The following is a 23,185-nucleotide window of genomic DNA, read 5'->3' as shown; positions in this document are numbered from 1 at the left end:
TACTTCCAGGGATTTGCAAGCTGTGCTTCTATCACTGCAGCCCAAAATAGCATTTGCCTTTTTTGCAGCCACATCACATTGTTGGCTGCAAGAAAGGCAGAAAGAAAGTCACATTGCATGAAAGCACCTGTGGGCAAAATACCACTTCCATGCTGCTGCTTCGTGTAGGATAGAAACCCAGCAAATTCTGTCTTGGAAATTTCCTGGTTCAGATCTCACCTTTCGCTATGCTATGAACTCATTTCTTGGGTGAGACGCCCACCCCACCCCACCCCACCCCACCCAGACACACCTGCCCTGTGTGTGCTTGTGTGTAATGGCACTGACAGGGCTGTTGTAACGATTCCACCAAGAGAACTGCGAACAATCTACAGCACTCCATACATGCTAGGTATTTTTATTATTTCTCTTTATTTATTTCTTTTACATGGAAGTGCTTTCTGTGTACCAATTTTGTTTCACTTGAAACAGACCTCGCGCTGGTTTATTCTCTGCGGTGCTGTGTGTAGGATATATGTTTTAAGAAGGAATGACGGATTTAAATGGATTCCGGCACACGTATGGGAGGAGAGTCTCCAGGCATTTTGTGTGTGCAAATTAATGGGCATGTGCATATGTGCAGTTTCTTCGTTCTTCAGTCTTTGCCAGCCATTACCCTGTGAGCCTAACCCACTTTCATCTCTTAATCGCAAAGGTGGAGCTGCATTGGGGGGAAGCAGTGTGTGTGTGTTTGTGTGTGTGTGTGTGTGTGTGTGTAAGAATACGCCTAACCTCTCTGTCTGAGAAAGGGGGGAGAGGGACCCTCAGGCTAAAACAGTCGGATTTTCTAGTGCAAGCGTGCTGCCTATTATCATTTTAATCGTGTCACAGCTCTGGGATTTGTTTTTCCTGCCTCGCAGCATTAGGATCTCAGAGTCTCCTTGGAAATTAGGTAGCTGCCGGCTGGAGAGATCTGCCTCATTTAAGAGAGAGACAGAGAGAGAAGAGGGAGCAGCAGCAGCAGAATGAATGACATACGGATTTGTGGGTGGTGGTGAGCTCCGAAATGTATCACAGCTTAGGAAAGGGCCTTGCGAGGAGGAACTGCTAGCGTGCGCTCCAGGATATTACAAGAAGAGCCGGCCAATGCAAAATAGGGTGCAAGAATCCGGCCAGTAGCGCTCTGGAAGGATCCGACACTGTGGGAGTGGCACATGCATTGTGCTTGTAGCTGAGCTGCTTCTCACTCCAGCTACATTTTGGGGGTGGTGTGGGGGTTGGGGGGAGGGGTGTCTGTGTTTTTGGATGCTGTGCAGTCGTGTCCGGGTGAAATGCTTTTCTGGTTGAAAGAAGAAGAGATGTCGCATCAGGAGCTAACCCAGCGACTGGCTACAGTCATCACTCATGTGGGTAAGGAAGGCACCTTTTGTCGTTCTCCCCCCCCCCCACCACTTGATTTTTTTGTAGGGACAGGCGTGTCGGGATCCCCTCCCTCTAGGCTGCCATGGTGCTGTTACCCACAAGGTTGGAATGCTTTTGTGTGTCAGTGTTACACCTGGGGGAGGGAGGGGGAGTGTGGCATCCTAGCAGATCTGTGCATTGGAAAGGGGAGGGGTGCATCTTCTGGGCATTAAATATGGTTGGTGCACTGAGTCAAGCCGGCAAGTTGTTATCCTTAGTTATGTTTTATTAATTGTGCTCTATGCGTTTAAGTGAGCTTGGTATGATCCCTGTGTGCGTCTGTGTTTTTAAGGGTATTGGAGGTTACTGCTCTCACTGGCTTCGGACTAAATTTGCAAAATGTGGAATTATTGCGTATACTTCATAATTCCTGCAGATACATTTTAGAAGGGGAAGCACTTTAGGAGCAGAGTAAATGGTTAAATGCAGCGTGTCCATAAGCATCGTCTAATCAAAATTAAAATTGCAGCCAGTTGAAATATTAAAGCGAACACGGATGCACTCTTTCATCCATTGGGGCTGTTTCAGTGGTTCTGGAATACGTGAGCAGGTGTATCCCTAGTCTTGAAAGCTGTAGAAGAAGTGGGGACTTCCTCCAGTACTGCTGCTGAGCTTGGCAGGGCCTGAGATGGTGGTGATGTCCCCTCTCCCAGATAGTGGGGGTTACCCCAATGGGGTTACTGAATGCACATTATCCTGATGATGATGATAGTCCTGAAGATTAGCAATGGCTACTGGTCCTGATGGCTATGTGCTACCTCCAGTACCAGAGGCAGTGAGCCTATGTACACCAGTTGCTGGAGAACATGGGTGGGAGGGTGCTGTTGTGCTCATGTCCTGCTTGTGGCTTCCTGGTCGACAGCTGGTTGGCCACTGTGTGAACAGAATGCTGGACTAGATGGGCCCTTGGTCTGATCCAGCAGGGCTCTTCTTACATTCTTATGAAGAGCCCTATAATGCTGTTGGCTTTTTAAAAAGGGAACTATACCATGATTGGTATATTTGACAAAGGCATATAATGTAGTTGGAACACACTCCATTTCCACCCATAAGAGGTATTTGTAGGCTTAAAGATGTACCATATTGTTGACATGTTCATAATGGGGGGCGGGCGGGATCAGATCCAGTTCTGGTTCCAGGTTTTGGTCAAAATGATCACAGTGGCCCACCTTCTCCTCTTACTTGTCCCTGTTGCTGCTGTCCATTCACTAGCTTCTCCCTCTATGCCCATCTGTACCACCTCCCAGAAGGAGAGTTAGTGTATGTAGACGTCAGGCTGGCATCAGGGTTTGGCACTATTGGGCATTTGCTGAGGTCCTGAGCCCTCCAGGGTGGCCACCACCCCATTTCCCTCCCCTTACCTTGAGGCCGGTGTGTGCCAACAACTGCAAAAAATCCATCTAGCAGCCAGCAAGCCCTTTTTTTAGGGCCCACAATTCTGATTCCCCAAGAATGTCTCTAAGGGGGCCCTGACAGAGTGTCACTTTGTTGGGGCCCCAGCAGCATTGTGGAGGAATTAAATGGAAGACCCCAGCAGCACTTGCCAGCTAGACCATCTTTCTTGCTTGCTGCTGGTCCACACTTGCTTCAAGGTAAGGAGAGGGGAGGAGACCGACCCCCAGGGGAGTGAGTTCACAGTTTCCACTGCCACCCCCACTATCTGGGAGAGGGGATATCACCACCATCTAAGGCCCTGCCAAGCCCAGCAGTAATACTGGTGGAAGTTCCCACTTCTTCTCCACCCTCCTCTCACTGCTTGCGTGGGCAGTGCAGGGCGCTGGACAAGTAGCAACAGGTGAAAAGTCTTCAGAGGATTAACTACAGGTTTCCTGCTGGGCTGTGTGAGCCTTGGCAGGTACCCAGGGATTCTGACCCCAGAGGCCAGCCTGCTTGGATGAGATCTCTTTTTACTAATTGTATTTGTTTGTTTGTAAAGTGCTAGTGCGGTGTGGTGGTTAGAGTGTTGGACTGGGGCTTGGGAGATCCAGATTCTAGTCCCCACTCAGGCCATGAAGTTCACTGAGGGCGCAATCCTATGCATGTTCAGATAGAGAAAAGGCCTACAACTCCCAGCATGCCCCAGCCAGGATTGCGCCCTAAGTGACTTTGGGCCAATCACTGACTCTCAGCTAACTTACCTCACAGGGTTGTTGTGAGGGTAAAATGGAGAGGAGGAGGGATCCCTTGGAAGAGGGGAAAAGGTGAGATATAAATGTAAAAATAAAATTGCTAGGCGCTATACACATGCTAAAAATAATACAAGCCCTGCAGACTGGCTTACAGTCTAATCAGCCTTTCTACCAATAACTATTAGTCATCATTTCTATTAGGAAACCAAAGCATCTTGCTCATATTGTCATTACCTCTATTTGTATAGCTAGCTCCAAAAATAGAAGGCAGGTTTATTAGCGAAATAATAAATTAAAGGGGCCATCCATTTATAGCCTTGGGCAGGGGGGTTCTTAAGCGGTGACTGTTTTATCTGAGGCTGTTTTAGTGAAGTATTGTGTGTGTTCTTCTAGGTCGTGCCATGTAAATACGTTGTATTTTTCAGATGCTATATCACGTTCTTGTTAAGTATGAACATCAACCATTCCTATCATGTTTTTGCATTTGAAAAGTGCCTTATGAGATTTAGGTGCCATCCAAAGAAACTCTGGTACACCTTAATCCTATAGACATCTGCAGGACTTGAATGCTTATACGTCTGGTAAAGACGTGCCATTGATTTCAGTGGAACAGGAATGGCTTCAAACAATACAGAACAGAGTGCACGCACAGTACCCTTGTACTGAATCATGAACTGTTTGAAAGAGAGAGACGTGTCAGTGAACAGATAGTAAACATGTGCCTGGGAGGTTTGTCCAATCTACCCATTGGTGAGCCGCGCTGAAAGCATAAGTTCACATATCTGTCATGTAGTCAACACTACATAATTGCACCCTCAAGGGATGTCTTGTATGTGTGAAACAGCTCTTAGGAATCACAGGCAGGGCTGCCAGGGTCTCCTGACCTCAATTCATATGCAGTATTTTTCTGTGGATGCAATCCACCTGTTTGCCTGCAAGTATTATTATAATTATTATCTTTCTTGGGCACGCATGTTGGAAAAATGACATTTTCAACAGGTGCCGTAAACCCAGCAGGGTTGACGCCTGTCTAATTTGTAGTAGTAGGGAGTTCCAGAGAGTGAGTGCAGGACTGGCATCAAGGGCAGGCATGATTGGGCACCAGCCAAGGCCCACAGTCCAGCAGGAGCCCACTGACAAGAGCTCTGGAGGTGCTGCTCCTCTTCACCATTGCAACCTGCTTGTTCACCTGCCTCTCACTCAGGCCCAGACGATGCTGGCAGTGAAGGAAGAGCAGCAGATGCCATGTGGCCTACTTGCTCACTGCCTCTCTGCCTGTCATCAAGCAAATGGTAGCCATGATGAGGACGAGGATGAGGGGGACGAGCAGCTGTTGTCAATGGCAGTGAGAAAGTAGATTCTCTGAGGGAGGGGGCCCATGGAGGGTGTCTCCCTCAGGGCCCTCGAAACCCTGTAGCCATCACTGAGCGGGTGCTATGACACTGACGGTCCTATCCCAAGCCATCACGGACTGGACCTCTGAAATCTTGGGCACCACCTGACCTGTCCCAGGATCACTCAAGTCCTTGACTGATAGGGGTTGCTAAGAAATGTACATGCATGTGTGAATCAGCATTTATGCTTCCATCCTAACCGCATTTACTTTACAGATGTGAAGGGAGAAGTGGAAGAGTGAGTGTGCTGAGGCTGGCAGACCTAACTTTGTGCAGGACCCCAGCTAGCTCAACCAGATTGTGCCTTTTGCTAGCCTCCTCCAAATGGTTGTGTGTGATTTCCCCCTTCTACATCTTTGCAAACTGTGTCTGTGGGGTGGTTACCCTGCGACCTGTGGGATAGGCAGCTACCTCCATTAAATGCATTGCCTGCAGTTAAAAGTTTAGCCGAATTATGTTAAATCGGGTTGTTTGGTTCTTTGAAAAAAATGCAAAAATAGAATCGCTATGGAAGCCATTTTAATAGCCCTTGGTTTCTTTTAAGAGGTTGTTTGTTGCAAAGGAATCATACTTGCCTCTGGAGCGCGTCCTCTTGATTGTGGTCCTGCATTATGCGTGAACTGTAAATGCTGTCCGTTTTATGCGCTGTTTCCATGCAATTCGTCATGGGCAGCTTAACACTGCACCACATCTGGATGTCATTCTGTGCGCCTTTGTTGGGTTTTAAGGACCAAAAATGGGCAGAAGAGTTGAGAGGCCTTCCTGTACTGGTACTTTCACTAGGACATTCCTTTTAACAAAGACTATCAGCCACTTTTTAAAAAATGAGTTGATAAGTAACCTGGCTTTAATCGCCTAATCTAGGTTTCCCCAACCTGCTGGTACCCTCTAAATGAGATTACCCCAGTTTAGATGTTTGTGCCTCCCTCGCCCCCACCCCCATTCAGAGGTGCATTTGGTGGTGATGTGAGAGGGGGGCCTTCTCAGTGGCTGCTGCCAAGCTGTGGAACTCCCTTACGGAATGAAGCTAGGTTGGCTCCCTCTCCATTGTCCTTCTGTCTGTGTTTTTATTCAAGCAAGTCTTTGGTGTGTAAGCTGGTCTGTTGGAGTGGGTGCTGTTTTTATTCTGTTGTGGTTTTTAGGATGCAATCCTATGCACGTCTAGATGGAAAAAAAGTCCTACAACACCCAGCATTCGCCAGCCAGCTATATTGGCTGGGAAATGCTAGGAGATGTTGGACTTCTTTGTTTAAATATGCATAGGGTTGAACTCTTAGGGTGCAATCCTATGCATGGTTAGAAAGAGAAAAAGCTTACAACATGCATAGGATTGCGCACTTAATTGTTTTTAATGCCTTTGTTTTATTGTTTTAATCAAGTTTTTATTTTATTTTTTATAGTTTGTAAGCCCCCTTGAGTGCCATTTTCTTGGTAGAAAGGCAAGGTACAAATCAAATTAATAGATACATACATATTCAGATGGGGCTTTCTCACCCAGGCTGCTGCTGCTATCTCTTGCATCTTCTGGCTCTTGGTGGCAGATGCAAGAGGCACTGGGGAAACCAAGATGTTTACAAACCTCCCCCTCCCCCTCAGATATTCCATCATGAATAATGAAAAGCTCATTGTTACAACAAGGAGTATCCAACTTTAACCTATACTTGTTCCTTCCCAATTCCAATAACTTTCAGCTACACTCATTGGAATTGACCTTCACTGATTGATCAACTAGATCTTCAGTTAATCTACAGATTAAGCTAATTAAAGACTGTAGCCACCATGACTCTGAAACCTGAAGTCCAGCATCCACCTGGACACAGTGGGTGAAGGACTGTGGTGTTGACTGAGGAGACATTGGCCCGAGACCCCCAACCCTAAAACTCCTGAGCCTGGACCCCGGTGCCTGGTTCTATTGAAGGCCCCTCCAACAGTGCACTAATGCAGGCACTGCACCTGGGATCAGCTCACGGAGAGCTGATGGAGTTTTAGGCTCTCGGCCAGAGGGCTGCCCCTTTAAGACCCTAGACTCCTCAGCAGTGGGGTGGAACCTGTGAGGTATAGTGAGGTAACCTGTTCAGAAAGCATAAAAGGGCTCCGTTGGAACAAGTCATCTGCTCCCTAGGCTCTATCCAGGGTCCTGAAAACCTACCACTGATTTTCCTGGTTTTTCAGGAATCCTGTCTAGATCCCACCTTTCTTCCAAGAAGGTCAAGGTAGTATACATGGTGCCCCCCCCCCTTTATTCTTACAGCAACCCTGTGAGGGAGGTTAGACTGAGAGTTGGTGAGTTTCATGGCCAAGTGGAGATTTGAACCTGTGTCTTCCCGGTGCTACTCCAGCACTATAACTGCTACAGCACACCCACATCTTGAGTTAACTCCGCATGCCCTCTCCTTCTGCCCCAGATTGGTTTCCAGGTGTTCATCCTCATGACTTGTGAGAGAGATCTATACAAATTCCTTACTTTGCATAATGTCTGCAGATTCCAAAACCCACTTTTTCCCTTGGTGCAGAATTTTGTCACCTTGCAGGAAAATGGCCTTTTAAGGGTAATATTTGCAGAAATATTTAAGGAGGTACTCTTACCCATTAGAAATAACATTTTGGTCTCAGAATGAAAGAGGTGGAGTGTTCATCAAAGATTAATGAATCTTCCTGCTACCTTTGATTCCTAGGGAAAAATATTCTTCTTTCTGATTCAGTTAGGTGGTTTCCTCGAGATCACTGTTGTATACGGTGTTAGTGAGAGACAAAAACCCAGGCAGAAAAACCAAACTTCCTATATTGACATCCAGAGCAGATTTCTTTGGATGCCTCTTCTGTTTTATCTAGAACAAAGACAAGGGAAACATAAACTCATCTCAACAAAATACCCCACAAATGTTCATCTCAAGCACTCACCATTTTTATTAAATCAAAAAATTACGAAGAATGTATAAAAACATTAAAAATGTAAAGGATATCTAGTGATATAAACAACAAACATGTAAAATATTGATAAATTTGCAATAGATACATAAGTAGTAGATGGAAAGACCCAGTTCGGGCTGGCTCCAGGTTTTTGAGGGCCCTTGGGCAAGACACCCTCAATGCCCCCCCCTTCCTCAATGAGTCCACCTTCTCACTGCTGTTGTCACCAGCTGCCCTTGCCCCTCCTCCTCTTTCTCATCACTGCTGACGCTTGCTTGCTTGCTTGCTTGCTTGATAGGTGGAGAGCCAGGGAGCAAGGCAGCAGGGGCATCTACTGCTCTTCCATTTCACCACCACCATTGTCTGGGCCAGAGCATGGGGCAAGTGAAAAAGCAGCTTGCAAGCGTGAAGAGGAGGAGCAACTCCAGGGGGCTCTTGTCAGTGGGCCCCAACTGGTGAGTGGGCCCTCAGCAGGTGCCCAACCATGACTAACTTTGACACCGGTCCTGGGCCCAGTTTTCACAAGTCCAAGAAACACATATACACAAATATGTTAGATGTCCTGAGGCCTGCATCTGAAACAAGGTCAACTTTGCCAGATGTGATCTGCTGCCTCCAATGCTGATGTGGAGATGCCCTGACATCTCACGGAATATAATTTGCACTGGTGAGGTGGGGTAGGTCTCAGGAACCCATGGAGTAGTTCCTGAATTGTGCAAACAAAACTCAAAAGGTGGACACCCAAACGAGAAAGAATGCCAAAAGCAAAACTAGTTCTCAAAGGTGCTGCTGATGAGAACTGATTGCAGCCCAGGGAGCGACGTTTTGGAGCAATGAGCTCTGTCTTCAGGAGCATCCCAATTCTGAGAACCCATCTTACAAAAATAGTGCTGTATTGCACCATCCTTAGCTTGTTCTCAGAATTTGGATGTACAAGATTGCCCCTGAAGAAGGAGCTAATTGTTATTGGGCTGCAATACATTTCCCATTGTTTAACAGGTTCATAATATAAATATTTTTATAGGGGGTGGATACTCAGATCAGCCTTTGTCTTGGTTATTGGGTGAACAGTTTGCAGGGGGAGGGAGGATCTGTTTTCTCCACAACTGAAGTCGACAAATCACATGTTTTCCAGGGCCAGCGACGGCTTGTCTAAAATAGAATGTGGAAAAGGTACATATTTTTGGCAAAACTGGGAGGGATTCATTTTGCAAAGTCTTTGTATTTATTTTTCTTTGTCTGTCTGGACCAGTCACCTGAATTTTAAATACTCCTCTCAAGTGATATATACATTCTCTCTCCCCCCCCACACCATCCCAATGACACACTAAGTCATGAATCATGTTATAGCTAGCTGAATCAGCACCAGCTTATTAGAGGTCAGGAAAAAGATCACCTTTTATGGTGGCTGATGTGATCTGTTTGAAAAGTGCAGGGGAAAGCACTATTTTACAAGTGCATTTTTCATAAGGCCTTTTGCAGTCCCCACCCAACCACCCAGCAATTTCATAATTGCGCTGAACTCACTACACCAGCCTTCCCCAGCTTCATGCCCTCCAGATGTGTTAGACTACAACACACATCATGCCCAGCCAGCAGGCCCATTCCCACCGAGAGCCATGTTGGTATAGTGGTTAGGGTGTTGGACTGGGACTTAGAAGATCTGGGTTCTGAGGATAAAATGGAAAAGAGGAGGACCATGTAAGGCACTTTGGTTTCCTTAAAAGAGGGAAAAGGCAGGATATAAATGTAATAATAAGAGATGATGATGATAATGATGTCCACTAGCTTAAATAAGGGATGGGCTGATTCAGCCTTCTGTAGCTGCAACCTCGCGTGGTGCATACGTAACCCACTGGTATATTTTTCTTTAAGAACTCTGATGGAATATTCTTGCACACGCTCAGTAAAGGCGTGAGATAGGGAGTGACCACCATTTTAGGCAGTCACCAAAAATGCAGTGTGGAAGAAGCTTGCTTTCTCCTCTCTGTAAGACCCTGAACTTTTGAGACAGGGCTGTTTACATTTTTCCTGTGTTGCTGAATCTTGATCCATTTTTGAGAACATTGCTGTGGAGCTGGAGTGAACTGGTAGAGACTGTTTTCTTTCTCTGGCCAGCAGAAAAATTAAGCTTCAGAGATGTTTTATTTATACTTTTATTTGTGGACTCAAGCTGAAAGACAGAACTTTGGGAGGGCTGTGTTCTGTTTTATTGTTTTGGTGAGAAGTGAATTGTTATTCATGTAAAATTATTACATGTGCATTATTATTGCTTTTAATTCAGAAATTAAAATGATATATGTTAATTGCCCCTGTACAAGGTCTTTGCTGTGAGTCTGTTTAGAGATCCTGAAGAAAAGTGTTACACATACTCAGGAACTCTGAATATTTAAAGCAGAGGTGCAGAACCTCTTTCAACCTGAGGGCCAAATTCCATTTCATGGAAGCTCTCTGGGGCTATATTCCAGTGGTGGGCAATGCCAAAGGCGAAAGGAATGGGACCAAAAACCTATTTTAGTATAAAGCTCTTCCTGCCAGTAAGCCTTAGGAGAGGTATTTAAATATTTTAGAATTGGGAAAAACTTCACAAAAGCTGGGAAACCACACAATGACCAGTGGTTCAGGGAAAGGAGGTGAAGCCAGGGGAAAGGAGCATGGCTCTCTGAGAACCCCTGGTGGGCTGGATTTTCTCTCCAAGCCTGAGGTTCTTCAATTTGATGGGATACCCGATCTGTGTTAAGTGATTCTGAGCATGCGATCTTGCTTGGGAATGGGAGAAGGGCTTTGCCGGATCATACGAAGACCCACCTACTCCAGCCTTCTTTGCCAGAAGCACAGCAACCAGCAGGTCTGCATCATTCACCAGTAATTGGCTAGTGGCTACTGGTAGATCACAATTAACATTAGATAAGATTTACAATGATTAAGGGTGCAATCCTATGCATGTTTAGAAAGAGAAAAGGCCTACACCTCCCAGCGTGCCCCAGCTAACTATGCTGGCTGGGGAATACTGGGAGGTGTAGGCCTTTTTCTGTCTAAACATGCATAGGATTGCACCCTAAATTAGATAGGTCTGGCTTCCATGATTTCTATCAACAGTTAGTTGCTGTGAAAACTAAGGGCACAGTCTTATGAATCTGTAGCAGACCTCAGGTTCCTAGATATGTAATTAGATCTAAGCAACAGGGCAAGGTTAACCCAAATTTATAAAATAAAGGAAAGGGCAAGTACAGAATTCAGATAATGAAGAAAGGGAAGTCAGTACATATAACAATGATGCCAGAATAAACAAATGCTTCCAGCATTTAAAGAAATACAGTTCCAACAAGCAGTAATACTTATACCACAGTGAGGGCATCTCTACACCAGCCTAAAATCCTGCATTTAAAACAGGGCTTTCTGCTTCCATTTTAAATGCAGGATCACAACAACTCCTTTTTTCACGTGCTTCCCTTCCCCTCACCCCTTTCCCCCCTCCTTCTCCCCGTAGTACATGAGTCTTCCATTATCTTTCATTGATCTCTCTCCTCTTCTTGCCACTTTTCCTCTTTTCACAGAGGGAACTCAAGCGGAACACAATGGGGTAATTCGATAGCTCATTATCTGCAATCTATTTAAAAGCAGAACAAGGGGCATTTAGTGCAGGAGACGCCCTGGAGGGTCACGGCATCATGTAAAGAGCCCACAAACTTCCATGAATCTCAGTCACAGAATAAAAGCGCCGTGAGAAGAAAGCCTGAGTCTGTTGTAGTTCTGTCTCTCCTTCCTTCAACCTCCAGAGGTGTACCTTCCGAAAACACAAACCCCTAAAAGTCCCACTTTCCACATCAGTCAGGCCTGACGCACAGCACAGACGCACTCAGCACTCAAGAGTAGATGCTTCTTCTGTTAACAGTAACTGCTGACTTCCTCTGTCAGATTTCTTACTCTCTGTCTTCTGCTGTCTCAGGTGCTTATTCTCGACTTGATTTGTTTTCTAGGGATGTCAGAGAATTCCGCGAAGGATCTCGGTGAGGCCGAATGCCAGTGCATTCGACCCCCCAAAATCCATTGCGGAACGGCCTGCCACCCCCTCGCCACCCCTGGATCCCCCCAGGATGAGACTTACCTGGGGCGGATGTTTCAGGTGGTGGCAGCAGCAGTGGCGGCTTCGGTGGCGGTGGCGGCTGGTCTTCCGACTGGCTGCTGCCGCCGCCATTTGCAGTTTGTCTTTTTTTCTTTTTTTTTCCCCCCTATAGATGTGATAGGCTACGTAAAGACTTACGTAGCTTATCACGGCTGGGGGGGGGGAGAAAAACACGTACACAAATGGTGGCAGCTACGGCCGCCGCCATTTGCATTCCTTATTTTTCGCCATCTTAGTCTACATAAATATTTAGCCCAGTACACTATTTACGTTCCCCTTTCTTTTCTTCGTCTTAGTCTACGTAAAAATGTACGTAGACTAAGACGGCGAAAAATAAGGAACGCAAATGGCGGCTTTAGCCACCGCCGTTTGCGTACGCGTTTTTTATTTTTATTTTTTTTACCCAGAGCCCTCCGCAGCCGGAAATCCGGCTGCGGACGGCCCTGGCCTGGGCCTGGCCAGCTGCTCTGCGGAGCCGCCACAGAGCACAGCTGGCTGTCGAGGATTCCAGGGGGGAGGACCAGATCGCCTCCCCCCCGTTGAGGATTCCGGTGGGAGGGACGGAACGCCTCCCCCCCACACCATGAACAGAATCCGCGGAAAGGTAAGTGACTTTCGTACATCCCTAATTTTCTTCCTCCTCTCATGAAGACTTTCTTTAGCTTCCCTCTCAGTCAGCCTCCCTTCTTTCCACTCTTCCTTCTTTCCCCCTCCCACCACATCAACTGCCCACATTCTTTTTCGATTAGTCATGCAACTTGCTCCCTTCCCCTACCCCCTGCTGTATCCATCTGATAATTTCAGCTCTTTCTACACGTTTAGATGGAAGGTACTGCTGCTGAACTTCTAAGTTCTCACTGCTCGGATAGACTGCTTCAGCAAAGATGTTGTGCAGAAAATCTGCTTGCTGTTGCTGTCCAACATCATATGTCTGTCACTGATTTTCTCCTTCCCCACCATTGGTTTTCAACAACTGAATACACTTTACTGGATTAGGCTGTTAACATTACACAGTTCAACTGATGCAATGCACATGACACAGCACTCCAAAACAAATCAACTGACCAGTGATAATGCATTCAGTTTATAAATTTGTAGATTTAAAAAATTATAAACAGATTTTAAAAATGTGAAACATTTCAGCATAAAACACCAGCTTCAGTCACAAATAAGAGTATGCTACAATATTTTGGCTCTTGCTCAGTTTATATGTCATATTGTTGCATATTCATATCTGTGACTGAAGCTGGTGTTTTATGCTGAAACATTTCATGTTTTTAAAATCTGTTTATAGTTCTTCAGATTTAAAAATTTATAAACTTGATGCACTATGGTTGTTCGTTTTGTTTTGGATTACACAAGTAAACATTGTTTTAATAACTGTCAGCATGCAACATGATCACTGACGCCCATTATATGCTTCCGTCCCAGTGGTACTCCATACATGTAGCCCTTATTTCTCCATCCTAGTTAGTTACACCTTTGCTGCACATAAAATGTAGGTGCAGTACAGAAAAGCAGAGAATTCCACAATGTGGAGCCAGACCACAGGACCAGCCCAAGATATTTTGCTGCCTAAAGCAAAGAACAAGATGGCCCCTCCACCACTGCAGATACAGAAGCCAGCCAGAGTGGCATTTAAATATTACTTCAACACTAGTTAAGGGACGGCATCCTGCATGGCACCTGAGTGCAGCATGCTAGCTTAGGGGGGTGCAGGGTGAACCACATGGCACACACAGCTCTGTCCTCCAACATATTGCCATGACTCACTGCCCCCCAGCATCTGCTGACTGAGGCAGCTGCCTCACTCTGTTGAATGGTAGGGCTGGCCCTGCCAGACAAGCTATGTTAGCAACCTGGTGTTCACACTGGCTCCATTGATAACAGGTTCTACCCCCGACTCATCAGGACAGAATCTGACTTTAAAAATCAGTCCTACCCAAGGAAGGCTGGGGGAGGCATTTCATAAGTCAAAAGTTGGGGCAGGGGGAGGCTCACTACCCAGGCTAAAGCATAAATGTCACAGGAAAGCTAGGATTGTATAATACAGTAGGAATCCTGTGCATGCAGAAACATCTGTGAATAGTTTGATTGCTTCTCCATACACAGAGTATTGTTAAAAATAATAACTGTTTTTCTCCCCCCTCCCCCCTCCCTCCTTGCAAACATTCGAGAGAAACGATTCACTTCATTTATTGGTGTTAATTTCCCCCTCCCCTCCCCACATCTATCTCTTTGATGAATGGCTGGGTGTGAAGCTTTTATTAAGGAAATGCCAAGATTGCTCTTCTCTGCACAGACTGGAAGAAAAAAATAACCATATCAGCGGCAATTAACAGCTGGTGCAATTTTTATGTACTTTTGTTCTTGGGCAGTTGTATTTCAGTTCCTCAGTTTGGTTTCATTAATGCTGACTTTCCAAAACTTTGCTGTAAGAAGGTGGGCTGGAAGAAGAGCTAGCAACTAAAGTTTAACAGAGGCCATGTTTTGAACCAAGCCAAGGCTGGAAGGCCAGGAACACAGGCTAACAACAACCCTGTGAAGTAGGTTAGGCTGAGAGAGGTTGACTCACCCAAGATTACCCAGTGAGCTTGTTGGCTGAGTGGTGATTTGAATGTGTCACTGGGTTCACGCAATACAATAACCCATACTCAAGACTGAGTATGGGTTGAGTGTAGGTTGTTGAATGGTCAGTTGTTGTTGAACTGTTGGTTGTTGTGTTGTCTGAACCCAGCTGCACTAACAAACCATGATTTATTAACCACAAACAACCCACCGTTCACAACCCAACAACAAACCATGGGTTCTATGTGAAGCCGCTGGGGGCTATCATCAGGAGGATTGGGGTGTGGTGTCATCAATATGCGGATGACACGCAGCTCTACTTCTTGTTTAAATCTTCACCAAGGTTGGCCGTAGAATCTCTGTCCAAATTTCTGGAGATGGTGAGTGGCTGGATGGGGAGGAATAAGCTGAAGCTGAACCCTGACAAGACTGAGGTACTTTTGGTGGGAGACAAGAGGAAGCTGGGGGATGTTGACCTGGTGTTGAATGTGGTACGGCTACCCTTGAAAGACCAGGTCCGCAGCCTGGGGGTCATTTTAGACTCCCTGCTGTCCATGGAGGCTCAGATGTCAGCTGTGAGCCAGACAGCGCTGTATCAACTCCATCTGATATGGCGGCTGCACCTCTTCCTTCCTGACCATCTGCTCCCATCGGTAGTACACAGGGGTGTGCAAAACCCTGCGGGTTCCGCAGGTGGGAGGAGGCGATCTGTTCCTCCCCCGGAATCCTCGATGGGGGGGGGAGGCGATCTGTTCCTCCCCCCCGGAATCCTGTCTGGCCGGCTCCGCTCCGCGGCCAGGCTGTGAAGCTACCGGCCGGGCCAACCCGCAGTGGGGCCTCCAGCTGCTGCCTGGCTGCTGTGGACGCAAATGGCGTCCTGTGTAGGGGATGCCATTTGCGTCCCTACGCCGGCCTGTGATAGGCTATGTAAATAATTACGTAGCCTATCACAGCTAAAGCAGGGATGCAAATGGCATCCCCTACGCCATTTGCGTTCCCACTTTAGCTGTGATAGGCTACGTAAATATATACGTAGCCTATCACGGGCTGGCATAGGGATGCAAATGGCAGCTGCTACGATGGCTGCCATTTGTGGCTGGAGCCGCCGGAGCCGGAGCCATAGCCAGGTAGGCTCCGTTTCGCAAGGCTTTCGCGGAGCGGGGGGCTCCGTTCCGCCACGGATTCTGGGGGGCCGAATTCACTGGAATTCGGCCCCCCTGGGATCCATGGCGGAATTCTCTAACATCTCTGGTCTCCTCTCATCTAGACTACTGTAATGTGCTCTACGTGGGGTTATCCTTGAAGACAGTTCAGAAGCTGCAGCTGGTGCAGAACACAGTGGCTTGCCTGATTAAAGGCAGCCACTGGGGTGATCACGTCACTCCAGTGCTGAAGGAGTTGCACTGGTTACCGGTTGTTTTCCAGGCCAAATTCAGCGTGTTGGTTTTGACCTTTAAAACCCTATATGGTTCCAGGCCAGCCTATCTTAAGGAGCACCTCCAGCAACACCAGACAGGTCGCTCAACAAGATCAGCCTCGGATGGCCTTCTCTCTGTCCCATCAGCCAGGACAGCTAGACTGGTGGGGACGAGGGAGAGGGCCTTTTCTGTGGTGGCCCCCACTCTGTGGAACTCCCTCCCTAGGGAACTCCGCCATGCCCCCTCTTTAATGAGCTTCCGCCATGCATTGAAAACGTGGTTGTTCAGGCAGGCGTTTGGGGTGGGCTAGGGAAATTTTAGAAAATGATGTTTTAATGTGTGATTTTATTGTTTTAAAACTGTTTGTATTATTGTACATCGGCCAGATCGGTGATTAAGAAATTTAATAAATAAATAAATTAACCACTCTTATAATGCAAGGGTAGCCATGTTGGCCAAAAGAATTCCAAAAGACAAATGTCAAAATCCATATCACCATAATACCTTTAATAGGACAACTCAACCATCACTAAATACTGTGAAAGCTTTCAAGTTCTCCAGAACATTTCATCAAGCAGGATGATAAACAGAGCCAAAAAAGTGGGGGGCGTAGCTGATGGGAGGGGGCTGCAGACATTCAAATTAGGGTCTACCAGGTACTGAAATGTAATCCTCCTAAGGGTTTGCTGAGAAGATGAAACAAACAATGACTGATTCACCATGTTTAAAAATATTAAATCCTTCTGCTACTCAAAAATCACCTCCATCCTTAAGCAAAACACACAGCTTCCTTGGTAGGTGGGAAACAGAAGTAGAGAGAAACTAGACAGATTTTATATTAACAAAACTGAAAATAATTTTAGATGGTGTATTGGGTTTTTAAAAAGGAAGCCAAATTGGATAGCTTTACCTAATAGTTGGGAACGTACCCTCAGAAAATGAAGTCCCAGCTTCTGGTGGTGTGCGATCATATTTGTCTTTACCCTTACTAGAAAGCTATAGGCTGTACCAGAATACTTCCTTTGTTTGCAGTCCTTAAAGTTTTGTTTCCTGCTGCACTGTTGTTCCATGTTATGTTTCTGTGCAGCAAAATGTTCATGAGAGTTCATGCTAAGTTGTACCCTGTTTACAGTATATGTGCTCTTCCGCTTTCCACAATTAGCAGCTGTACTTTGCATTATGAATGTGGGCTTAACTATTTTATGAATTGTGCTGAAGTTGGGCACAGCCGGATGTGCTCAGGTTAGCTTAGATATTGTTCTTTGCATCTGTAATTTCCTCTCAGCCCCTTAGCTGAGGCCCCAAGCAGTAGGTTCCAGCAGCACCAAATTAAAGCTGGTACTGAAGAGTAAACAAGGATCTCAGTTAAATTGGTCATCCCAGAACAGTGACTCACCGCAGCTTTCGATGCTGAGTCACCATACATCTGATCCACACTTCTGTCTCAGGAGACAAGAGGTACTTTATGCAGAAATGTTAGTGAGGTGCTGTGCAGAAATTTAGCTGGCAATTTTTTTCCTAGCATGCAGATGAAGTCTTGGGGAAAGCTGCACATGGCCAAGTTTGGCCTGCTGGGTTGCTGTTAAAGGCAGAGGAGCAGAGACAGGGGCTCCATCTACATGAGCCATTTGCTCTAGGGCCACTGCAATTCAAGGTCCTTTGGGACATAATGCAGTCACCACTTTGCAGCCTAACCGTGGTTTTCACCCGGAAAATGCGGATTTCCAAGGGCGCGTTTTGCTGCAATGTTTTTAGTTTGCTGCAGGTTTCCTGCAGTTGCGAGCTGTCTGTCCCTTCCCGAAACCAACTTCGCATTGTGTGGTAGGCGTGCCTAGTGCTTGTGTCACTCTGTGATGCCCTTTCACTCCTCCCCATTCCTCCAAGGCTGCACAGTTACAGAGGCATGGGGAAGCATGCTCATTTCTTGAACCACGAGTCGGACACAACTGAACAACAATTGCAGCTTCATAGCTTCACAATGTCTGCTTTGGAGTCATTGACCAAGGGCCGGGGAGTCTCGGGGGTGCAGGAAGTCCAGGACCAACTTTGCTCCAGCCACCATTTTGGAGGGATGGGTATGCACGTACCTCTCAAGGGCACACGCCTTGGCCAACCATCATGAGAGCCTCAGGCTGGAGAACTGCCAAATGAGGAACAGACAGACACAAAAGAACCCTTAAAATATAAAACAGCCACTGAACCCCCAAGTGTGGCACCCCCACCTTCATGTGCATGCGCAGCTGCACATTTAATAATAATGGTAAAAAATGGGGGGCAGCGCGACTGCCGCAGTTTACTTCTCTTCAATGGCTATGTGTCAGGTGGTAAGCTTAGTGAAAAAAGTGGAAGTAAGAACAGCTGAAGTGCTTTATTGTCATTATGGTAATGAGTAGCAGGGTAGACATGTCTCCTTTGTCCTCCAAGGAAATGTGTCTCTCCCTTGAAGTCTTCTTTCTAGAAGCAGAAAGCCTGGACAGGAGAACCTTCAGGATGTGGTTAAAAAAAGAATGTTAGAGTAGCAAGGCCAAACTCACAGCACAGTTCAGCCACCTGACCTTGGATGTATTTAGGATAATTAAAGGGTGCTTCAGACGGCAGGCTCCTAGCGATACCAATCAAAAGGCATTGTGCAGTTAAACCATCTTTCCCTCCTTAACAGATTTTTTTCTGGAAGAAAAAAGACAGAAGAAGCAGTGGGGAGACATGGGAGGGTTACAAATGGAAGATAATTATATTTGGACCTCCACCCCCTGAAATTCTGTGAATGAGGCAGGGCAATTGCACAAGAAAAGCCTCGTCTAGAAGCATCCCCAATGGCAAAACATCGTATTTTGAGAGCATTTGTTATGGTTATTTAAGAATAACCAAAGATATATGTGCTGCTGCTGAAGAATATACAGCGCTGTGTTTCACACCTTTGCGCTATGAAACACAGGATGCAAACTGCCCTCCATTCCTGCGGTGTGCCCCTGAGGGTAGGGTTGTGGGCCGTGGTTACTGAAATAATGTAAACATCTTACACTACTTGAACCCCACAAGATTACAGTGAACTGTACCAGAGAGACTAATTCAGTATTTTACACTGCTAAGGGACATGCCACTAAACATGACAGGACAGCCATGTGTAACAGTCCCAAACAGGGGACAATTTGCAGGTGGAAAGGGCTGGAGGCTGAGAGCAGATGGGGTCCTTGGGCCCTCGCCCCACAAAAAAGCCCTCTTCCCTGCCCAGCTCCTTCTCCGCAATACCTAGCCCCCACTCCCCACCCCAGGGTTCCAGACGGGTGCTTTGAAGGCTAGCAAGGTTTCATGCTTTAAAAAGATTCTTCTGCATTTCAGATTTGATGTGTGAAATCAAATAGCTCAGGTTGACTTCTCTGCTTCCTACCTGACAAGTGATTTGGACATTCCTTGCATTGCCGAGTGGCATCTCAAGAGCTGTGGTTAGCTGGGGCTTTTCAAGTGCTGATCCAGATTTCAAAGCCTTCTGACAAAGCCTTCCTTGGCACGAGGGCGAGTTATGTAGAACAGGCAGTTGCCAAGGGAAACACGATGCACGTGGCTGCTGACTATACACTGCTGTGGGCTGTATGATTTCCCATTTACTGGGGGCGCGATGAGTCCTTTGCTACTACCCCTGTGCACTTCCACTGTTTTTCTGGCTGAGAGAGAGGACACACAAGACTTCCTCCAGCACTGATGCGCAAGAAGCTTCCAGCTCAGGTAAGAATTGCATTTAAACTGCAGCATTGGGTACTGCAGTAAACCGGAAAGGGGTCAGAAAAGATCGAGGACAATGATGAGCGTAGCTGTGTGCAGGACTGGCGCAAGGGGTCGGCGTTGTTGGGTTCTGTGCCTGACCCCGCTGCTGAGCCCCTGGCCCTGCTCCTCGTCCTCCTTGCTGTTGCTGCCTGCTCACCTGCCTTCTCCAAGCCCGCAGGCAGACAGAAGGGCAAGGAGAAGCAGCAGCTGGCTCTGTGTGTGCCACGATTATAATGTGAATGTGGAAAAATTGGTATTGGGCACAGAACTGAGCATCCTGAACATCTTAGCGTTCAGTGATTGATCGTTTTTCTTACGTTTCTAGCCCTTAATGCTTGAAAGTTTTTAGGCAAGTCAGAGAGGAGCAGAGCAGGCTTTCCAGTGTTCTGGAGCTGGGTCTTCAATTTAGCACAACTGCGTGCCCCTCCCCATGACTAGGATATGCAGAATCAATTGTGCCAATCAAGAGAACATGCCAATGTGCTTTATTTGCTTGATCCATACAAGTTGCAAATTTCCTCTTTTCTTGGCTCAGGAGTTAGAGCCCAGCTTCACTTTTAAAGATGGGGAGGTGGAAAACATGGGGGAAATAAGTATATTTAATTTACGGAAAAGAAAAGGAAGAAGGGAAAGGGCAAGATGTAATGGGTTTAAATACAAAACAAAACATATAGGTTAAACGGTAGAAGAAAATCTTACTACTAAGCAGTTCAGTGGAGGGAAAAAGACTACTAAGGGCACAATCCTATGCATGTTTAGACAGAGAAAAGGCCTACAACTCCCAGTATGCTGGCTGGGGCATGCTGGGAGTTGTAGGCCTTTTCTCTGTCTTATCATGCATAGGATTGCACCATAAGTTTGCTAGCCTGTGGATCTGGACATTTTGAAGGATTCAGTAGCTGAGTAGGGAGAGCACAGCATATTCCAGGGTGTTTGGATGAATTAGGGTCTGTAAGAAGTTGGAAGGAGAGTTCCAGCAGAAAACAACCTAGGTTACAGACTGCCAATCAGTTAGTGTTATTTTGGTTTGATCAGTAAAACGCATATTCTGTGAGGAAGCTCATATTGGGACCCTTAGGAGTTAGTAGGGTGGCCAGGTGTCCTTTACAAGGGACTGTCCATTATTTGAAGAGGGGTCCTGTCCAAATCTGGTTTAAAATCAACGAACCATAAGGAGGAAAAGCAGGGTCCTTCATGTTCCCCATCAATAGCACCTGGACAGCGGACTGAGCAGGCACACAGGTCACCTGGTCAGCCTTCTCTCCTATGGTGAGATGTCTTGTATTTCTGTTTAAATTATAGTAATTATTTCTAAATGTACACTTACAGATATATAATTGCATATGCAAATTGGCATCACCTTTTGTCATTGGTGACACATTTCGTCCTTTTTGGTGATGTGTTAATGGTTACCCTAGGAGCTCCAGATTCCGCCAGGCTCTTCCCATGACATGAGCCACTATATTCTGAAAGCTCCACCCATAACGCACCAATTTCTGCCCCTGCCAGCCAGATTTGATCCTCACTCTGCTCTGACTCCCTCAGATTCCTCTTGGTCCATCACAGACTTTTGTCCTGACTCTTGCTTCCCTGGTTTTGTCTCCTGGCTCTGCCCAAGGTTGTATGTGCATGTATGTCCATATTTTTGAAATCCAAAATGAGTAACTCTGATTTGTTTATTTATTTATTACATTTTGATACCACCCAATAGCCAAATGGCATGGATTCCATGCATTTTCTTAATATGCAGGAATTAGCAGGCAGGTTTCTTTCACCGCCTGGAGATAAGTATTATCACCTGTAGATCAAACAGTTGCTAAAAGGCCAAGCTATAGGGAACAGTTCAAAGGTTAGCAACCCTGCTCTTCATGCTTGGGTATCAGTAATAATTAAAAGGCATTCCTGTGATAGGCTATACCTATAACTGTATGTTCCCTTATTCCTATCTTGCATTATTGGCAGTATTGGGAAGGGGAAACAAAAACCACAATTACATCATGTCACATATCTGTTATAAACATTAACAGGGAGAGGGGAAATAGAGACAAAGAGGAATGGCAGCTCCACAGCTGTTATCACTCCTTCTAATAACAAACACAGATGGTGAGTGCCGAAAGGATTGTTACCAAAATGGAGCCGCTGAGAAACAAGAGGGATGTGTTACCATACTCAGGGGGGCTCAAGGTTTGCAAAAATACAAAAAAAAAAATGTTAAGGAAAAGATCTAAGGGAGTAAGAAGCAACATCAGCCTAATGAGAATTAAGTGTATTCAATGTCCATGTAATGCTGAGTGTTAGTGCGGGGAAGAATGGAAGGGCCATCATAGCTCAGTGTGATAGAGCACATCCTTTGCGTGCAGAAGGTCCCAAGTTTGATCCCTGGCTTCTCCAGGTAGGCCAAGGAAAGAATCCTGCCAGGAACCCTTGAAAGCTGCTGCCAGCCAGTGTTGACAATACTGGGCTAGATGGACCCAGGGTCTGACTCAGTATAAGGCAGCTTCCTATGTTCCTATGGAAAATGGTTGGTGGGGAATAGACATTACAGTTGAGACATACAACAAGGTGTAGTGTGGAGCAGTCCTGTCCAGATTTTCAGCCAGCCAGGCCCTCTTCCAGCATGCTACTTCCCATTCCATGGAACGTTTTATACTAGAAGAGGGCCTGGCTAGGCTGACTGAGAGCATCTCTATATCAGCCTAAAATGCTGCATTTAAAATGGGGCTTTCTGCTTCCATTTTAAATGCAGGATCACAACGGCTTTCTTCACACGGAGCTTTTATCCTGTTATTGAGATTGCTCCTTCACAGAAGTTTGCGGGCTCTTTACATGACGCCGTGAACCTCCAGGAAAAAGGAAGTGTGTGAAAAAGGGAGTCAGTGTGATCCTGCATTTAAAGCAGAAAGCCCCATTTTAAATGCAGGATTTTAGGCTGGTGTAGAGATGCCCAAGGACTCCCTTCCCCCTGCTTCCCCCTCTCCTTCTCCCCATATCTGAGTCTTCCATTATCTTTCATTGATCACACTCCTCTTCTTGCCGCTTTTCCTCTTTTCATGGAGGGAACTCAAGTGGAACACAATGGGGTAATTGGATAACTCATTATCTGCCATCTATTTAAAAACGGAACAAAGGGCGTTTAGTGCAGGAGATGCCCTGTGGTTCGCGGCATCATGTAAAGAGCCTGCAAACTTCCGTGAAAGAGCAATCTCAATTGCAGGATAAAAGCGCTGTGAGAAGAAGGAGCCATGACTGGAACACTCCACACCATATCTTGATGCATGTCTCAATTGTAATGTCTATTTCTGTTCTGAGTGTCCAGGTAAGTAAGTTTGCTGGCAGCTGCCCTTCTATTTTGCAGACTTAATGTTGCTTAAAGTATGCTTTTAAGAATGTGTTGGCTCTGAAATCAGCATCTTACTGGGATTGGTCTGCCTATATTTA

At 46.2% G+C, this 23,185-nt stretch overlaps 1 protein-coding gene across 1 annotated transcript in view; it reads left to right on the top strand.

The window, feature by feature from the left end:
• Window positions 1–1,310: 1,310 nt before the first annotated feature.
• The window catches only part of MCF2L2 (MCF.2 cell line derived transforming sequence-like 2), a 344,940-nt gene continuing 323,065 nt past the window's right edge, over window positions 1,311–23,185 (top strand). Inside the window, exon 1 of the mRNA XM_084847599.1 lies at window positions 1,311–1,389. Within this exon, the coding sequence (XP_084703725.1) occupies window positions 1,311–1,389 (79 nt within the window). The remainder of the gene's footprint in view (window positions 1,390–23,185) is intronic.

The sequence above is a fragment of the Heloderma suspectum genome, chromosome 3 (assembly GCF_057233095.1).
Source record: "Heloderma suspectum isolate Gila_16-S chromosome 3, 16-S_ref, whole genome shotgun sequence".
Lineage (NCBI taxonomy): Eukaryota > Metazoa > Chordata > Lepidosauria > Squamata > Helodermatidae > Heloderma > Heloderma suspectum.
The sequence above is the reverse complement of the archived record's forward strand: the minus strand, read 5'-3'. Positions and strand labels throughout refer to the sequence as shown.